At 42.8% G+C, this 17773-nt stretch overlaps 2 protein-coding genes across 2 annotated transcripts in view; one reads left to right on the plus strand and one right to left on the minus strand.

The window, feature by feature from the left end:
• The window catches only part of LOC145516245 (glutathione S-transferase A4-like), a 25143-nt gene continuing 7370 nt past the window's right edge, over nt 1-17773 (minus strand). The window contains exons 2-7 of the mRNA XM_081517384.1: nt 13795-13900; nt 12430-12481; nt 8108-8240; nt 6521-6666; nt 5024-5157; nt 1-2040 (exon numbers count right to left, since the gene is read on the minus strand). Of these exons, the coding sequence (XP_081373510.1) occupies nt 1918-2040; nt 5024-5157; nt 6521-6666; nt 8108-8240; nt 12430-12481; nt 13795-13881 (675 nt within the window). The 5' untranslated portion in view covers nt 13882-13900 and the 3' untranslated portion in view covers nt 1-1917. The remainder of the gene's footprint in view (nt 2041-5023; nt 5158-6520; nt 6667-8107; nt 8241-12429; nt 12482-13794; nt 13901-17773) is intronic.
• Nucleotides 10353-11773, plus strand: LOC145516247 (ubiquitin-conjugating enzyme E2 D3-like). Its single transcript, XM_081517386.1, has 2 exons — nt 10353-10472; nt 10595-11773. Exons 1-2 carry the CDS (start codon nt 10353-10355, stop codon nt 10937-10939), a joined length of 465 nt encoding a protein of 154 aa, XP_081373512.1. The 3' UTR covers nt 10940-11773.

Below are 17773 nucleotides of genomic sequence, written 5' to 3' on the forward strand. Positions count from 1 at the left end.
TTTCTTTTTCCTTAATTTCTATTAGGTCGGACTCTTGGCTTTGGGAGAAGTCAGAGGAAAAAGTCATCCCACACAGACAGGGCCAGGCTTCTTCTGAGGACCCATCGTTCCCTCTCTTCTTCACCATCTTTTGGCTATGGCTGCCCAGGTTGGGGATGAGAAGGGGGCCATTTGCTAAATGTGATCCCTAGGTTGAACTTTGACTGACAGGGAGCAGGGTCTCAGGCTCCACCCTGACTGCGCGGGGGTGCTGACTGGCCTGGGTTGTCATAACTGATGAGCAGTCTGTCCTCTGAATGGGAAGGAGGAAAGGATGGGACAGGGTCTAGCATGGGAATGGTCATGTCCTGTGGTGGTCCTGAGGAAAGCAAGAAGTCTAATGAGTCACTAAGTCATTTCACAAGTAAGGTCATATACCGAGGTGTACACGCAGAAACAGACCCAGTGTGCAGCCTGGGCAGACATCCCAGTAGCAGTTTAGGGCTGGTAAAGTTGTGTACCTGAAGTCATTGGCAGGGGCCCTGCTCCAGACCAGAGACTCCCACCCCCACCCGGCAGGCTTGGAACATCACCCTAAATAGCTCTCCATCCTTCCCCCAACAGATCCCTGGGCTGGGGTTGAGTTTCAAATTTCACAACTTGGGAACTTAATAATCACCTTTAAAGAAGGTATATCAAGGCTAGGGAAACTTCGAGTCAATTTGTATAATTATTCATTGGTAATGTTTCCCTGTGGCTCAGACGGTGAAAAAATCTGCTTGCCAATGAGGGAGACCCAGGTTCGATCCCTAGGTCAGGAAGAACCCCTGGAGAAGGGAATGGCAATCCACTCCAGTATTCTTGCCTGGAGAAGCCACAGACAGAGGTGCCTCGTGGACTACAGTCCATGGGGTCACAAAGAGTCAGACACGACTGAGCAACTAGATTAACTAACACTGCATCTAATCTCAGTGTCATTGTAGCTGGAATTGTTCAACCAAAGAAAAACCTAGCCTCAGGTGTCTCTGTTAAGTGGAATAAGGTTGTCTAATTGTCCACAATTTTTCCAGGGCTGCAAAATGTTTTCTGGACACTCTCTGTCCCCCATGCTTCCTCTTAGGATTAACTAGTGTCACCATCATCTTACTCCTGATTGGTCATTTGCCACTTTTTTCTGTCCCCAATACTCAGAATCGTTGTGGGTGTTGGAGAGATCCTGCCCTCTAAAATCACCACTCAATGGCTTCCCTTGTGGCTCAACTGGTAAAGAATCTGCCTGCAATGTGGGAGACCTAGGTTTGATTCCTGGGTTGGGAAGATCTCCTGGAGTAAGGGAAAGGCTACCCACTCTAGTATTCTGGCCTGGAGAATTCCGTCGACTGTATAGTCCATGAGGTCACAAAGAGTCGGATGGGAATGAGTGACTTTCACTTTCACTTCCCTTAATGGTCCTACTTTAGACAGCAAGAACAGTGCCCTCTGTAGGCCTCTGCCTGAAGTATTTTATATCAGTGTGTCAACCATGTTAATCGCTTAGTTGTGTCTGACTGAGAAGGCAGATTATTAACCATCTGAGCCATCAGAGAAGCTCTTGTGTGTGTGCATGTGTGTGTGTGCTTTGTATAAACCTCCTCTTTATTTACTCAGAGTAGTAATTTCATAAAAGTTGTAACCATCATCCACAATTGACAAGCTTAAAAATTTTTCGCACATCAGAATGGTTTTTTTTTTTTTTTCATTTACTTGGCATTTGCTGCTGATGGCAATACGGTTTTGTTCTTTTCGGACACGTTACTCCTAGAATCTACGCTTAGATTACTTAGAATCTACACTTAGATTACTTAGATTACTCCTAGAATCTACACCATTTGCTTTGCTTCACGACAGGAGCCAGTGCTGCAATTGGTTCATTAGTCAGCCATCGTAAGACTGCTGCCTTTAGAACCGCAAGGCGTTCCTTACAAGTTCAACATAGTGGCTATCCGGGGGTGGCTTCCTCTGACTTCCAGGCTGCAGGAACTTCTTAATGGTAGGAATGTTGCTGATTCTTGTCTTAAATTCCTGAAATGAGAAATAGTAAGAGCAGTCACAACCTTTAAGGGAGCCCAAAACTTCGTTACAAGAGGTGGAAAGCTTAGATCCTCAATCGATGAGGCCTAGAATGTTGAATCCAAGTCAATCCCTTGAAACATGTTTGCTGGGTATTCCTGAGAAGGTAATACAACTGCAGGCCTGTTTGGCATAAGTGAAATTTTCTTAGTGAAAAATCATTGACACCATTAGGTAGTGCATATCAATAACTCTAGAAATTCATATTTTTTTGAAGTATTAATTCCTTTCTAGAAATTAATTATAAGAGAGTAAGAAAGAGTATGAAATAACTATAAGAATGTTGCCACAATGAAAAACTGGCAATAATTTATATTTCTCGGAAAATAAAACTGTATATAAATTATGTTACATCCCTGAAAGAAATATGTCAGTAATTTAAAATGATATTTTATATATAAAAGAGGAAGATCCTTGTATTGACAGGGATTGTACTGCATTGCGTTGTTTAGTTAAAAAAAAATAGCCCAGGGCAGAACATAATATACACAGCTTTCCACTTTGTGTGAGAAAGTGGGACGAGGGGAGACAAATATATAATTCATATTTCCTTGTACCTGCATAAACAGGAACAAATACTGGATGGGCACACAGGAGCCAATAAAAGAGATTATAGAGATGAGAATGTAGGAGGGCAGTGGTGAAAATGAAATTCCATAGTTTATGCCCTTTTTATATAAGTTCTGATTTTTCAAAAAGATGTGACTCTATTGCTTAATAAAAGTAAAAGAAAATAAGTGATATTGCAGAAGAATATGCATTGACATGTAAATATATTTATGATAAGTGAAAAAAATGTTAAAGGCAGGCCACAGTATAATATTTAGCATGATGCCATTTGGGGGGAAAAATGTAAAATAAGAGGTCAGGAAGTCTAATGCAGAACCATTTGGTTGGTAGGATTATAGGCCTTTTTTTTTTTTTTTTGGTTTATACAAATGTCTTCTGTACTTTTTTTTTGTTATTAAAAAATGTTGCTCTGGAACTTCCCTGGTGGTAGAGTGGTTAAGACTTTGCACTTCCACTGCAAAGGCAGAGGTTCGATCCCTGGTTGGGGAACGGAGATCCCACATGTTGTGTGGCAAAGACAAAAAAATAAAAAATGCTATTCTTTTTTTTTTTTTTAATGCAATTCTTGAAGTACAAAACCTATGGTCACCTATTAGAGAAAATCTTTGTAAGGAATTGAAACAGAAGCTAGGTAAGGTCTGGCAGTGTCAGGATTCAGAGAGAGGTCTGAGGACAGGCAGAGTAGCCGGAGAGAGGCAGGCACATAGACACACAGACATACACACACACACACCCTTATGTGTGTGTTAGTCACTCAGTCATCCTGACTGAGCAGAGGTAGTACCCTCTGAGCAGAGGCTCTGAGCAATTGAGGGCCTTCATAGCATCAGGTGTTCAATCTGGATTTAGAAAAGGCAGAGGAGTCAGAGATCAAACTGCCAACATCCGTTGGATCATCGAAAAAGCAAGACAGTTTCAGAAAAACATCTACTTCTGCTTTATTGACTATGCCAAAGCCTTTGACTGTGTGGATCACAACAAACTGTGGAAAATTCTTCAAGAGATGGGAATACCAGACCACCTGATCTGCCTCCTGAGAAATCTGTATGCAGGTCAAGAAGAAACAGTTAGAACTGGACATGGAACAACAGACTGGTTCCAAATTGGGAAAAGAGTGTGTCAAGGCTGTATATTGTCACCCTGCTTATTTAACTGATATGCAGAGTACATCATGTGAAATACCGGGCTGGATGAATCACAATCAAGATTGCTGGAAAAAATATCAATAACCTCAGATATGCAGATGGCACCACACTTATGGCAGAAATAGAGAAAGAACTAAAGAGCCTCTTGATGAAAGTGAAGGAGAGTGAAAAAGTGGCTTAAAACTCAACATTCAGAAAACTAAGATCATGACATCTGGTCCCATCACTTCATGGCAAATAGATGGGGAAACAATGGAAACAGTGAGAGACTTTATTTTGGGGGGCTCCAAAATCACTGCTGATGGTGACTGCAGCCATGAAATGAAAAGATGCTTGCTTCTTGGAAGAAAAGTTATGACCAACCTAGACAGCATATTGGAAAGCAGAGACGTTACTTTGCCAACAAAGGTCCATCTAATCAAAGCTATGGTTTTTCCAATAGTCATGTATGGATGTGAGAGTTGGACTATAAAGAAAGCTGAGCAGCAATGAATTGATGCTTTTGAACTGTGGTGTTGGAGAAGACTCTTGAGAGTCTCTTGGACTGCAAGGAGATCCAACCAGTCAACCCTAAAGGAAATCAGTCTTGAATATTCATTGGAAGGACAGATGCTGAAGCTGAAACTCCAATCCTTTGGCCACTTGATGCGAAGAACTGACTCATTGGAAAAGACCCTGATGCTGGGAAAGATTGAAGGTGGGAGGAGAAGGGGACAACAGAGGATGAGGTGGTTGGATGGCATCACCGACTCAATGGACATGAGTTTGAGTAAGATTTGGGAGTTGGTGATGAACAGGGAAGCCTGGCGTGCTGCAGTCCATGAGGTCGCAAAGAGGCGGACACGACTGAGCGACTGAACTGACTGAACAGATAGCATCAGGCGGAGGAAAGGGGACAAAGTGGTCTGGTAAGAGCTGGAGAGGAAAACAACACAAGCAGACCCATCAGCCATGCTTTGTCAGGAAAAACACTCAAAGCACCACAAAAAACGAAAAGCACTAAATGTTCATGGTAGAAATCGAAATCTTCTCCCTCGATGAGGTTTTATTTCCTAATCATCCTGTTCTGTGAGCAGGAGACAATTACCAAAATGAGTGAAGTAACGACTTTTAAAACAGCCTTTTTAACTTTCTTTTGAGATTGGCCTGGGGGCATATTTTGTTTCAGTCTTTGTGTCAGTTCATGTTCCCTGGGCTCTGGGTGGATGCTAAAACTCTACCTCTAGCAGAGGGAAGTCGGAAAGAACAGAAGCATCAAGTTCTTCCACCATTAAAATAGCTTCCAGGAGCTGTATGTCTGCCCAGCTGAATTTGTTGCCAAGGAGAAAATCCTCTCCGTGGTCTTTCAAAAAATCTGCAGAAAGAAAAATAATATCAAATAAAACTAAAGACTGTTTTGCCTGGCTAAACACTTAACAAAAGCATGGGTTTTTTTGTACAGATCAAATTTACTTAAGAATCTTTTTCTTGATAATCTCTAAGAATGCTTGCAAGGATAGAATGAAACTAAAACCTTTATGTTTGTGTGTTGGTCACTCAGTCGTGTCTGACTCTTTACCCCATGGACTGTGGTCTGCCAGGCTCCTCTGTCCATGGAATTCTCCAGGCAAGAATACTGGAGTGGGTAGCCATTCCCCTCTCCAGGGAATCTTTCTGACCCAGGAAGATTGCTGGATCAAACCCACGTCTGTGAGAATCACACGACTGAGCGACTAACGCCCTTATACATTGCCATAATTGGCACAATCTTCTTGGAAATTTGACAGTGATGATCAAGACAACTTGGGTGGTGAAGTGCTGGAGTGGAACTCCTGTTACGAGCCTAGAGCTGGTTAAGTAAAACTGTACCCACCAGCATAGAAGACATAAAGGTCATAATTAACTAGAATCTGGCTACTACACCACAGATAAGGTAACAGTGGGATACCAGAAGCTCAAACATGAGCCTTTTCACCATCCAGTGAAAAATGAATATAAAAATTCCTCAGGTGCTGCTTTGAGTAGCAGATGTAAAAAATACAAGCTTATTCCATAAATAAGGAACAAAGGTAAATTTGTTGTTATTCAGTCACTCAGTCATGTCCAACTCTTTGTGATCCCATGGACTGCAACATGCCAGGCTTCCCTGTTTTCACCATCTCTTGGAGTTTGCTCAAACTCATATCCATTGAATCGATGATGCCATCCAACTATCCCATCCTCTGTCATCCCCTTCTCCTGCCCTCAATGTTTCCCAGCATCAGGGCCTTTTCCAATGAGTCTGCTCTTTGCATCAGGTGGCCAAAGTATTGAACCTTCAGCATTAGTCCTTCACTGCCTTTGATTTACTCCAATTTTGTTTGGTTATAGGTCATTTATTTGGGGATCCTTATTAAAGTTTTGGTCCAAATGCAGTACAGCACTAACATAGCTTCTGCCTTTTAAAATTTCACTCTTTACTCTTATCAGCAATAGGGAATGTCACTGTCCCTGATCCCTGCAGCCTGGGAGGTAGACCAGGGTACTTGCTGCGCTGTGTACGCCCCTCCCCCAGTTCTCGCTCGCCCGCCACCTCCACTGTCGCCTCGGCTCAGGGGGAGGACCCTGGGGGCGGGGACTTGGAGGGTCACTCTCGTAGATGTCTGACCCGCCCTGCTCCCCTGGAGGATCTGAGCTCCCAGCTGTCGCTGACCCGCACCCTGGGCCTCACTGCCTCGGCCAAACTGGATCCCTGCAGCCTACCTTCTCAAAGACGGGGAAGTACCGGGTTTTAGCTTTCTTCAAGACTAAAGCCAGGCTCTCCTCTTTTTCCTCCGGGGGTTTGAACGCAGCCAGCGCCACCATCAGCATGAGGTCCAGGGTGCCATCAGCGTACATGGCGATCCTGACAAACAGGGGGAACTCTCAATCCAAGAGAAACCTTTGTGTGAGGGGTTTCCTGATCCACTACTTTTTTTTTTGGTGTGACTAGATATTGGGACAGATGCTTATTTTTTTTTAATTATTGAAGTATAACTGATTTACAGTGTTGTGTTAGTTTCAAGTATACAGAAAAGTGATTCAGTTATAAGTACATAAGGTATATTTATTTTTCCCTTATAGGTTATTACAAAATATTGAGTATAGTTTGTGATAGGTCCCCTGAACAGGTCCCCAACCACAAATCCAGGAAAATTTTTACTGTTGCAAGTCTTTGTTTTAAGTTTACTCATTTCCTGTAAAACTGCACTATTCCTGGGAGAAAGAACCCAGCCATGCTCAGCCAGGCCTAGCACAGTGCATAGCACAGAGTGGATGCCTATGGTGTAGAAATGCAAAAAAAGGCCACAGATCTTCACTCTTCAGTATTTGTGATAAAGTTTGGCAGCTCTCCCATCAGTAGATGGGGTCTGCTGCCTGGGTTGACCTCATGACTCTATTTGACCGCTAGAATGAAGTCCCAGTTCTGAGCCCAGAAGCTAACAGCCTGTGTGCTTTCACTGTCTCTGAAAACCCTACCTGGCTGCCATCAGAACAAGCTCAGGAAGAGAGGACAAGAGACAGGTGGCCACTTGCTCACCAACTGGTGGTCAGCCAGCACCCCAACCAGATTCTCCTTGCTGACTACCAGTTGACCACAGACCTAAGAGTGAGTCCAGCCAAGATACATCAAGCTGATACCCAGATGACCCATTGACTGGTGGCATTGTTTAGTCACTTAGTCGTATCCAACTCTTTTGCAACCCCATTGACTGTAGTCTGCCACGCTTCTCTGTCCATGGGACTTCCTAGGCAAGAATTCTGAAGTAGGTTGCCACTTCCTTCTCCAGGGGATCTTCCCAGCCCAAGGATCAAACCCAAGTCTCCTGCATTGGCAAGCAGATTCTTTACCACTGAGCCACCAAGGCATCCCCTATAGACTGGTGAGCAATAACAAGTCCTTGCTAACTTAAGTCCCTGGGCTTCAGGGTGACATGTTATACAGCATTATTTTCAGTAATAGGTCATTGATACAATGCTCAATATTTGTTTGTTGAGTCAGTCATTGCCAACTTCGTGCAGAGGAATTGATGAGATCATTTTATGAGAACACACTTTGTTAGGAGTGGGGAGAGAATATGAGAATGTTGAATGCAGACCACTGTGAAGAGTAGAAGGGGAGTCCAGGAGCAGGTGTTCAGAGCATGCACAAGACATACCAGGGTAGCGCAAGCATCTCCCCTTGTCCCCTTGTCCCCTTGTCTCCTCCCCTTCCTCCAGGCTGAAAGGCTGCGTCTGATCTGGGTCTCGGTGTAGGAAGACAGACCTTGGAGAAGAACCAAGTATTGGCACGGGCACTCTGGTACCTGACTGTCTCCTTCGGGTCCTTCCCATGCAAGTTGTACTTGGCAGCAAGGTAGCTGAGGATGGCTCTTGTCTGTGTCAGCTCCATTCCATCAATTTCAACCAGAGGCACTTGGCCGAAAAGCAGGCGTCCATCTGTTGTTTGAGCAAAGAGATTAGGTTAAGAGACTCTCCCTCCATGGTTGTGGTCAGCCTGCAGGAGAGTCTACTTCTAATTTTGTTGAGTGATTCTTAGTTTTCATCTAAATTAAGACCCCAGTTGTTGAGGAAATGCCTACCATTTGTTTCATGGAAAATGTGAGATTTGCTTGATAGGTTCATGGGTTTTTGCGTGTTGGTTAATCATGGTTATTTAAGGCTTTCTACATTTGCTCTGACTGTATTACAGTATCAGTGTTTTTGATTTTCAAAGTTTCAGGTGTATAAGAATCACCTGGAAGAGGTGGTTGTTAAAAATACTCACCCCACCCTCCAGATACTCTGATTCAGGGATGGAGTCTGAATTCTTTAAAAATACAACAGGTATCACTGTAGGTCTGCATGGCAACGGGATGCATGTGACAGCAAACACCCAAGTCCTGGGTCCAAATGTCAGCTTTGGCCCTTCAAGCCCTGTGACTTTAAGCAAATGACGAATCTGAGCTCCAGTTTCCTTTTCTCTAAAGTAACTGTAATATCCATCAAGCAGTTTTGAAAAGATGAAACATCATAAATAAGAAAAACACTGAATACTGTCAACAATCAAGTTTCAGTAAAATCAAATTTTTCTTCTTTCTGAGTGAACTGCCTGTATAAATAATGCATTTAAAAATGTACTAAAATAGTACTTTTTCATGCGGTCTTGCAGGAATGAATAGCTTTTAAATTTTCATTAACACCTGTACATTAATGAGAATAAGCAATTTTACCCAGAAAAGGAGTCAGATTTCACTAGTGCACTGGCAAAGGCCACAGTTAATTTCCCCAGCTTCCAATAACTGACCTAATGAGACGTGGGAACATGGTGGCAGAGAACTAGCACAGGCACCAGTGACAGCTTTCCAGGGAGCCAGGGTCCCTGTCTTGTGGGGGTGATGGAGGACTTTAGACACCTATTTAACTTCTCTGAGCCTGTTTTCTGATCTGTAACAGTATCTGTCCTGCCCATCTTACTGAGTTTCTTTGGGCAAGATCGTACTTCGGAAACATCAGTACTATTTTTAGTGGACAGACTACTAAACCTCCATTTCCTGAGGCAGTTCTACGTTTGCCCAAAACTGAATAAACATCTAAACGGAGCTCTATGTTGCTGTTTATGAATGATACAAACAGCCATTAGAAATGATCCCTGCTTCTAGGAGCCGATGATCCTCTTTGGAAGGATTAAAGAAAATCTCAGCTCAAGAACACAGGAGAGGACCTTCGAGATCATTTAGTTCAGTTCGTTCATATTACGGACAATGCATTGTGGAGGCCAATGGGGCAAAGTGACTTGCTCGGACCCAGAGGGGACAGCTAAGCAGGCAGAAGGGGGCATCCTGACTCCCAGCCCAGAGCTCTCTCTGGCTGCTCCTGCTCACAGATGACAGCAATGCCCAGGAGGCTCTCCTCAGCAGCATCACAGACCCAGGGAGGGATGCAGAGTTCCCTAGGCTGTTAGGGAGCATTTCCTGCCAGAGTGATCATGGAAGAGTTTATACAACAACATCCATTTATTTATTCAGTGCATAGATATTTAACCACTATTATGTGACTGTCCTTATTTAGAGTAAAACAGGGCAGAAATGAAGAGGAAGAGGGGAAGAGGCGCTTCAGAGGGATTCTGGATAATAAAGGTCCTGGATGAGCATTGGGGAAGGGCTAAGCAGGTCTTCTCTCTCAATGAGATTTCCTGGTACTCTGCAGTCAGGACAAGAAGATTCTTTTATTGTATGGCAAGAAGACAGGATGAAGAGAAATGAAAAGCCTTGCCCAAAGCCATGCAGTTCGTAAGTGGCAGGTCTGCCGATGACTCGATGAAAGTCTTTCTTAAAAAATAATTTGTGGGTGCGCGTGAGCCCCGTAGGGCCGGGGAGGCACCAGCTGCCGCGCGGGGAGGAGGCCGAGGCCGCAGCGTGAGGGAGGCCCCGGCTTCTCTGCGCCTGTGTCTGGCAGAGCTGGTGTGAGACGAAGAGACAATCTTTCCCAGCCGCCGGGATAATCAAGAGTTTTGGCAGGACCTTCGAGCACACACCGAGATAGTGAGGAGCCAGACGAAAAGCACAGACTATGGCGCTGAAACGGATTAATAAGGAACTTAGTGATTTGGCCCGTGACCCTCCAGCACAATGTTCTGCAGGTCCAGTTGGGGATGATATGTTTCATTGGCAAGCCACAATTATGGGACCTGTAGAAAGTGATATTTTGAATACAGCAAAATTCCTTTCTATCCTGGGTAGATAAGAAACTGTATTGCTGGATAATTGAATGTTCAGAATTATGGATACCATCTAAGAATTTCACAGAATTAGAGCGCAGTAAAACATCTTGGGAATGACAGCCCATATCAAGGCGGTGTATTCTTTTTGACAATTCATTTTCCTACAGACTACCCCTTCAAACCACCTAAGGTTGCATTTACAACAAGAATTTATCATCTAAATATTAACAGTAATGGCAGCATTTGTCTCGATATTCTAAGATCACAGTGGTCTCCTGCTTTAACTATTTCTAAAATTCTTTTATCCATTTGTTCACTGCTATGTGATCCAAACCCAGATGACCCCCTAGTGCCAGAGATTGCACGGATCTGTAAAACAGACAGAGATAAGTACAACAGAATATCTCGGGAATGGACTCAGAAGTATGCCATGTGATGCTACCTTAAAGTCAGAATAACCTGCATTATAGCTGGAATAAACTTTAAATTACTGTTCCTTTTTTGATTTTCTTATCCGGCTGCTCCCCTGTCAGACCTCATCTTTTTTAATTTTATTTTTTGTTTACCTCCCTCCATTCATTCACATGCTCATCTGAGAAGACTTATGTTCTTCCAGCTTTGGACAATAACTGCTTTTAGAAACTGTAAAGTAGTTACAAGAGAACAGTTGCCCAAGATTCAGAATTTTTTTAAAAAAATGGAGCATGTGTATTATGTGGCCAATGTCTTCACTCTAACTTGGTTATGAGACTAAAACCATTCCTCACTGCTCTAACATGCTGAAGAATCATCTGAGAGGCAGGGAGATGGATGCTGAGTTGTCACATCAAAGGAAGCAGCATTATTCTAGCAGCATCCATTCTTGTTTAAGCCTTCCACTGTTAGAGATTTGAGGTTACATGATATACTTTATGCTCATAACTGATGTGGCTGGAGAATTGGTATTGAATTTATAGCATCAGCAGAACAGAAAATGTGATGTATTTTATGCATGTCAATAAAGGAATGACCTGTTCTTGTTCTACAGAGAATGGAAATTGGAAGTCAAACACCCTTTGTATTCCAAAATAGGGTCTCAAAACATTTTGTAATTTTCATTTAAATTGTTAGGAGGCTTGGAGCTATTAGTTAATCTATCTTCCAATACACTGTTTAATATAGCACTGAATAAATGATGCAAGTTGTCAATGGATGAGTGATCAACTAATAGCTCTGCTAGTAATTGATTTATTTTTCTTCAATAAAGTTGCATAAACCAAAAAAAAAAAAATAATTTGTGGTAATTTCATGACTGCTTATCAGCAACAATAGGGACCCTGGGTTTCCTTAGATAAAGAAAATAACATTATGGCTGTGAGAAGTAGGACTGGGGAAGTATCAGTCTTCTCTCTTAGTGGGAGAAAATCGGGGAATTGTAGGGATTAAGAACTTCTTCCAAATGTAATCAAATTTGGGTATTTTCTATAGTTTTGATTCTACAGTTGTGACCTGGTAAAATGATCTCTGTTAATCTGCTAAAACCACTGAGAAAAAGTGAATATGAACCATGAGAATCAGAGAATATCTTAGATCTAATTCACCCTCCCTTTTCCTCCCTCTCCTCCAGCCCCCTGGATAGTTGTGAAGAATCCTTGAAGGCTTCTCTGGTGGGAGGGAGATTATTGAACCAGTTGGCACTGGATCAACCCAGGCTATCTATCACTAAGTAGAGGCCAGAGTCATAACCTACATTTTTATGAGGCTAAGGAGGCAGAGCCGATGACACGTTTAGCTCTATGCTGGGGGCACAGTGAACAGTCAATGTTAGCAATCAGGCTGTGTGCCTTTTCTAATGGTTGTCATTCTAGAGTTCTGTGCTGAAACGAATGTTTCTGGGAACATATTTTATTTTTCCCATAAGATAACATTGAATAAATCTAGGCTCACCCTTCTGCAACTTCTCATATTGTTCTCTTGTCTCAAGAAATTCTTCTTCAAACTAAAAAAAAAAGATACATTGTTATTGTTATAAACCTAAGGTGAGAGAAAGAAAGAAAAGAAATGCTCACAGTATAAAATTCCCAACAGCTTCCGGAATGAAAATTTTATAAAAATTAGTTTAAAAAATTAGCACCTGTTCAAGAATTTGTGACTGAGAGGATATGGCCCTCCTTTAAGTGGATAAGTATGTTTTCGTTTCCTGCATAAACATACAAATTCAGTTTCAAATAAAAAATCACCTCCAACCAAAAAAACAGAAAGAAAGAAAGGACCACAAAGTTATCAACTACCATGTAGCTGAAAATTCTGACAGACCATGTACATAAGAGTAGCTTAGGCTGACATGGGCCTGGCATCCCTTCTTGGGTGTTGCCAGATTAAAGGATGTCCCCAAGCCCCCATTCATATTTTTCCCTGTCTTCATCTTAGCTCTGCCTTCTCTCCAAACTCTTGCCCTTTCCTCCAACTGCCCCCTGATTTCTCCTCTTCCCTTTTTTCTATTTTTTTCTTCTCTCTCTTCTGCATCCTCCTCAGGATATCAGGTCAAATTAGGCATTTCTTTTTGCTCACATACTCAGTGCAAGGGACCCAAAGATCATTACTCAGGTGGGAGTATCATCATTTACTGATGAAGTTTCCAGAGCTTTTGTGGGACAGAGTGACTTTTTGTACACCAAACCTTGAGATGGGGGTAAGATAAGGGGAGTAAAATAAAGCAAAATAAAGGAGATCCTAAGTCTGTGTTCTAGAGGAGGTGGCATTCAAATAGGAACAAGGGAGTCTACACCTGCATGAAACAGAACAATTCCAAAGCACTTGTAAAAAATCTATGAAAAACTCAGAGAGAGGGCTAAGAAAAAATACTGGAGTTAGGGAAAGATCCCTGTGGGGTAAGCCTTTAGGAGAAGGGTCAAGGGGTGGTGGGCAGGCTGCAGCTGGGCCTGAGGTTCCAGGGGACAGCCATGGGCAGAACAGGACTGAAGTGCTGACCAGAGTTGGAAAGACCCCGGGAAATGAGCTGGTCTCAACTGAGAGAATGGTTCAAGTGTGAGTCTCCTCTCTCTTCTCAGATTTGTGATCCACCAAGATCTTTCCAGGCTCAGGAAGCTTCCAGAACACCTCCCTAGGCTTCTCCCTTCCTACTCCTGTTTAAGCAGAGGACTATGATCCCACCTTCACCTCAGGAAGGCAGTTGGAAAGGGAAAGAGTGGATACAGCTTGAAAGGCACCATGCTGACTTTTGAAAGGTGAAGAGGACCACTTCGGTCTCACCCAGATTACCCCTCTTCCATTTCCCAATCAGAAACCAACCTCCACACCAGCTGCAGCCAGCAGCCAGTGGATAGACTCCATCCTCCCTCGGCCGTGGAAGTACCAGAGCTTGGGTTTGGTTGCCATGACTGCTGGCTTGGGTTTTCTGAAGGGGAAAATAAGAAAATAAGTTTAAAGAACAAACTAGCACAGACTATATGGTGTATCTCCCCTTAATTCCAAAATTGGTGAAACGAAACTATCATTTAGGGATGCATATATAGGAGGGAAAAGTATGAAGAAAAGCAGGAAATAATTATGACAGACACAAGAAGGTGGTTACCTCTAGTGAGGAGACATGGGGGGTGTGTTTGGGATGGGGGATGGGGAGGTGGGGGTTCTGGGATGCTAATAACATTCTGTTTCTGAAACAGAATTAGTGATTAGCCTTTATAATTGATCTTTAAACTGTATAGAAATACTTTTTCACTTTCCTTTGTGTATGCTCTATCTCACAATTTAAGAAATAGGAAAAGAACAAACAAACCAGTTAAGCCCCAAACTGTCCCGCATTACGTGCTAGCCAGGATCCCACTTAAAGTGCCTGCTTATGCTAACAAAACTCACAAGGAAGTGAAAAATCAGAATAACAGTAGTCAGTTTATGATGAGAAACGTAACTGTTAATACCCACAATCATATGAGAACAGAGTCACTCGGGTTCTCAAAGTCTTGCAGGTTTTTGAAGCCATTTTCCCCACAACTGGCGACATTTCCTCAGTGCTAGATTTACAGTTTAACTCTTGGAGAAGTTTGATTCCTTTCCTTCTGTCTTGCCACTTCCTGGGCACTGCCTATGTTCGGTTGTCAAGATTCATTCCTTTTGAACTGCCTGGTTAGCTCCTGCATGACAATTTCAAGAGCTTCTTGAAAACCCACCACTGTATTGTCCTGGGAGACACAATGATTAAAAAGGTACCACAATTCTCTGAGAATGAACAGTGAGAAAGCTTGTGACCGAGCAGGACTTTATGGGGACCTCTGAGAATAGACCCCTCTTCTCCTGTCCTCTGCTGTCACTACTTTCTGAAGTACCTAGCTAATAGCATCTGATGGACAGTCCTGAGTGGTTTTACAGATGCTAAAACCACCACCAAATGGGAGAAACTAACTACTTGACGATCACGAGCACATAGCCCCCAGACCTACCGGAACCTGAGGATTGATAATGTGATACCATCCCCTGCCCCTTATTCGCCATCAACCAATGGGATGCCCTGGGATGTCCCTTCCTCACCTGGCCTTTAAAAGTGCTTTGCTGAAATCCATCGGAGAATTTGGGCTTTTTGAGCACTAGCTGTCCTGGACTCCTTGCTTGGTACCCTGCAATAAGTGCTACTCCTTCCGTCACCGCATACCAGTGTCAGTACATTGGCTTTACTGAACATGGGCAAGTAGATCCAAGTTTGGATCTGATTCTGTTCATGTTCAGCCTGCTCTGTGCTAGACATGCGGTTGGATGCTCAAACAGAAGTGATAAGTGAGTGTGACTACTCCCGTCTTTCAAAGCCTGGGGGCTCTGCTTTTTAGAGTCATGAGTCCTCACTATTGTACAACCTTATTCCATCTCTCTAGGCCTCTGTCTCCTAATCCTTAAGATGGGTTCCTTAAGATGGGGGTAGTGGTTGTACTCCCTGCCTCAGAGAGTTATTGTGAAGACCAAGGATTGAAAAAAAATTAATAGGTAAAATACATACCATGATCTCTCACCCATATCAACTAGAGTCTACCATGCTTCTTTAATTAAATTACAGGTGGACGTGGTGTTTTCTTAGAATTTTTTATGCTAAGATTGGCTTGTTTTATACACGATTTATGTTTGTCACAAATGCAACTGATACCTGAAAAAAAGAGCTAAAACTTTTGGAAATTTGACCCAATATTGCAATAGAAGATATTTAAAATGTAAACCCTGGTGTGGTTTTTGCCTTTGTTTGTGATTACGAGGGTGATTGGAGCACGTGCATGGTTTTCTGCTGTAAGGATGTGTATTTGGGAATTTCATGTGACCCTTTGTGTTCACAATTTCCCTCCCCCGCCCACTTACGTCTGCCTGCCCCACAGACATTCTCAAGATGTGCAGGAGGTTAAAGACATCTTACAGTCTCACACCATAGCCCAGGATGAACTGCTCCCCTGGATTCAATACCACAATATATTAAGGAGGCAGCCAGCTCCTGGTAGGCAGGAGTCGTAGCATAGTTTTTCCATCTCCTGCAGAACCTACCCGGCATTATCCTAGACACATGGCAGCTGTTACCTCAATGTGCCACAGAGAGAGACCAGTTCCTTCATTTGTTAAGATTTCTGTGTTTGACCTTTCATTCTTTCAACATTAAATGTTTATGGATCTCCTTCTATGGCTATAGTCCTAGGTTGCACACTCCAGGCATACAAAGATAAATAAGATGTGGTTTCTGCCACTGAAAACCTTACAAACCTTATATCTAGTGATGGAAATATCCAGACCATGAAGAGGTAAGTCAGAATAAATGTTTAAGAAAAGCATAATATAGTATTACAGGGACAGAGCCTTACAGATTAGCTATATATAAATATGTTTGGTTCCTTGAGCCCCACCCCTCCCTACCCCCAAGGCATTATAGATTAATGGCCTAAATCAACTCCTTTAGTCCTTTATCCTTGACCTCTAATGAATTTCAACGAAGATTAGTTTCAAACCATGACTTGGTAACACAGAGGCACAAGTTTATGCTTCAGAAAGTAAACCCCATTCTCATTGTTTACAAAAAAGTACATTGTCAAAGCTTGAAAGAACAGGTGTGATGGAAATATTCATCCCGCTTGTGGGAAACAAAGAAGCCAAGAACAAAGGAATTCTTTCTGGATTTCATCCCCAAAGCAAACAGCTCTGAGAACACAGCCTGCTGAAAGAACAAGAGCCTGAGGGGTCACGCTGAGTATAAATTCACTCCCATCTCTTTAAGTCTGCTTTTTATGTTGACCTTGATCGGCAGGTGTGTCCTGAACTAAATACACCTTGTTCCCCAAGTAGACTCCTTGCGTGACTCCTTTTACAAAAATGATTTTATTTATTTATTGTGGCTGTGCTGAGTCTTTGTTGCTATGTGGGCTTTTCTCTAGTTGCAGGGAGTGGGGGCTACTCTTGAGTTGCGGTGTGAAGGCTTCGCACTGTGGTGGCATCTCTTGTTGACAAGCACAGATTCTAGGGCACATGGGCTTCAGTACTGCAGTATGTGGGCTCAATAGTTGTGGCACACGGGCTTAGTTGCTCCGTGGAGGGCTTAGTTGCTCTGCGGCATGTGGGATCTTCCTAGATCAGGGATCGAATCCATGTCTCCTGCATCGGCTGGCGGATTCTTTACTGCCGAGCCACCAGGGAAGCCCTCCTCACATGACTCTTGACATTGGGAATTGAGACTCATCTCTCAGGGGTGTTGAACTTCCCCTGTGTGCAGCTTTACCTACGATGAGCAGGGTTATGCACACCCCACTCAGGGCCCCAGGTGCCCAAGGCAAGGTGGGCAGAAAGCAGCCATGATGGTATGACAGCCTTTGGATATTCGGTGTGTGGTCTTTCAGTAAAAAGCATGCCCTAAATTTCTTTTTCTTTTTGTGGCCGTAAATTAAGCAATGACTTATGTGATAAAAACAGAAAGCATAAACCACAAATTTTAAAAAACTGCACTTACCAGTATTTCACTTGCTTTTCAAAAGGCATTTTTTAACAAAAAGAAAAGGCAAATCAAATATTGGGCGAAATTATTTACAAAGCATACCTGATTAAGGAACTCATCATCCAGAATATGTAAAGAACACTTACACCTCAATAATAAACACTTAAAACCAGTGGACAAAAAAAAAAAAAAACCCAATGGGCAAAAATTTGAACAGATAAAACTAAAAAAAAAAAAAAAAATTTTTTAGGAAATGTGGAAGAACATGTATCTGAGTCAGGCCCTGGGTACCAGGAAAAGCAAAGACCTAGATTTATGTCT

This window comes from Giraffa tippelskirchi, chromosome 8 (genome assembly GCF_054371585.1).
Source record: "Giraffa tippelskirchi isolate mGirTip1 chromosome 8, T2T-mGirTip1v1.2.pri, whole genome shotgun sequence".
Lineage (NCBI taxonomy): Eukaryota > Metazoa > Chordata > Mammalia > Artiodactyla > Giraffidae > Giraffa > Giraffa tippelskirchi.

Bases quoted from the DNA above. Each gene is read 5' to 3' on its own strand.
- LOC145516247 (XM_081517386.1), top strand. From the start codon at position 10,353: ATGGCGCTGAAACGGATTAATAAGGAACTTAGTGATTTGGCCCGTGAC. The intron at 10,473-10,594 runs GTAGAAAGTGAT...TCACAGAATTAG, and splicing joins AAGCCACAATTATGGGACCT to AGCGCAGTAAAACATCTTGG.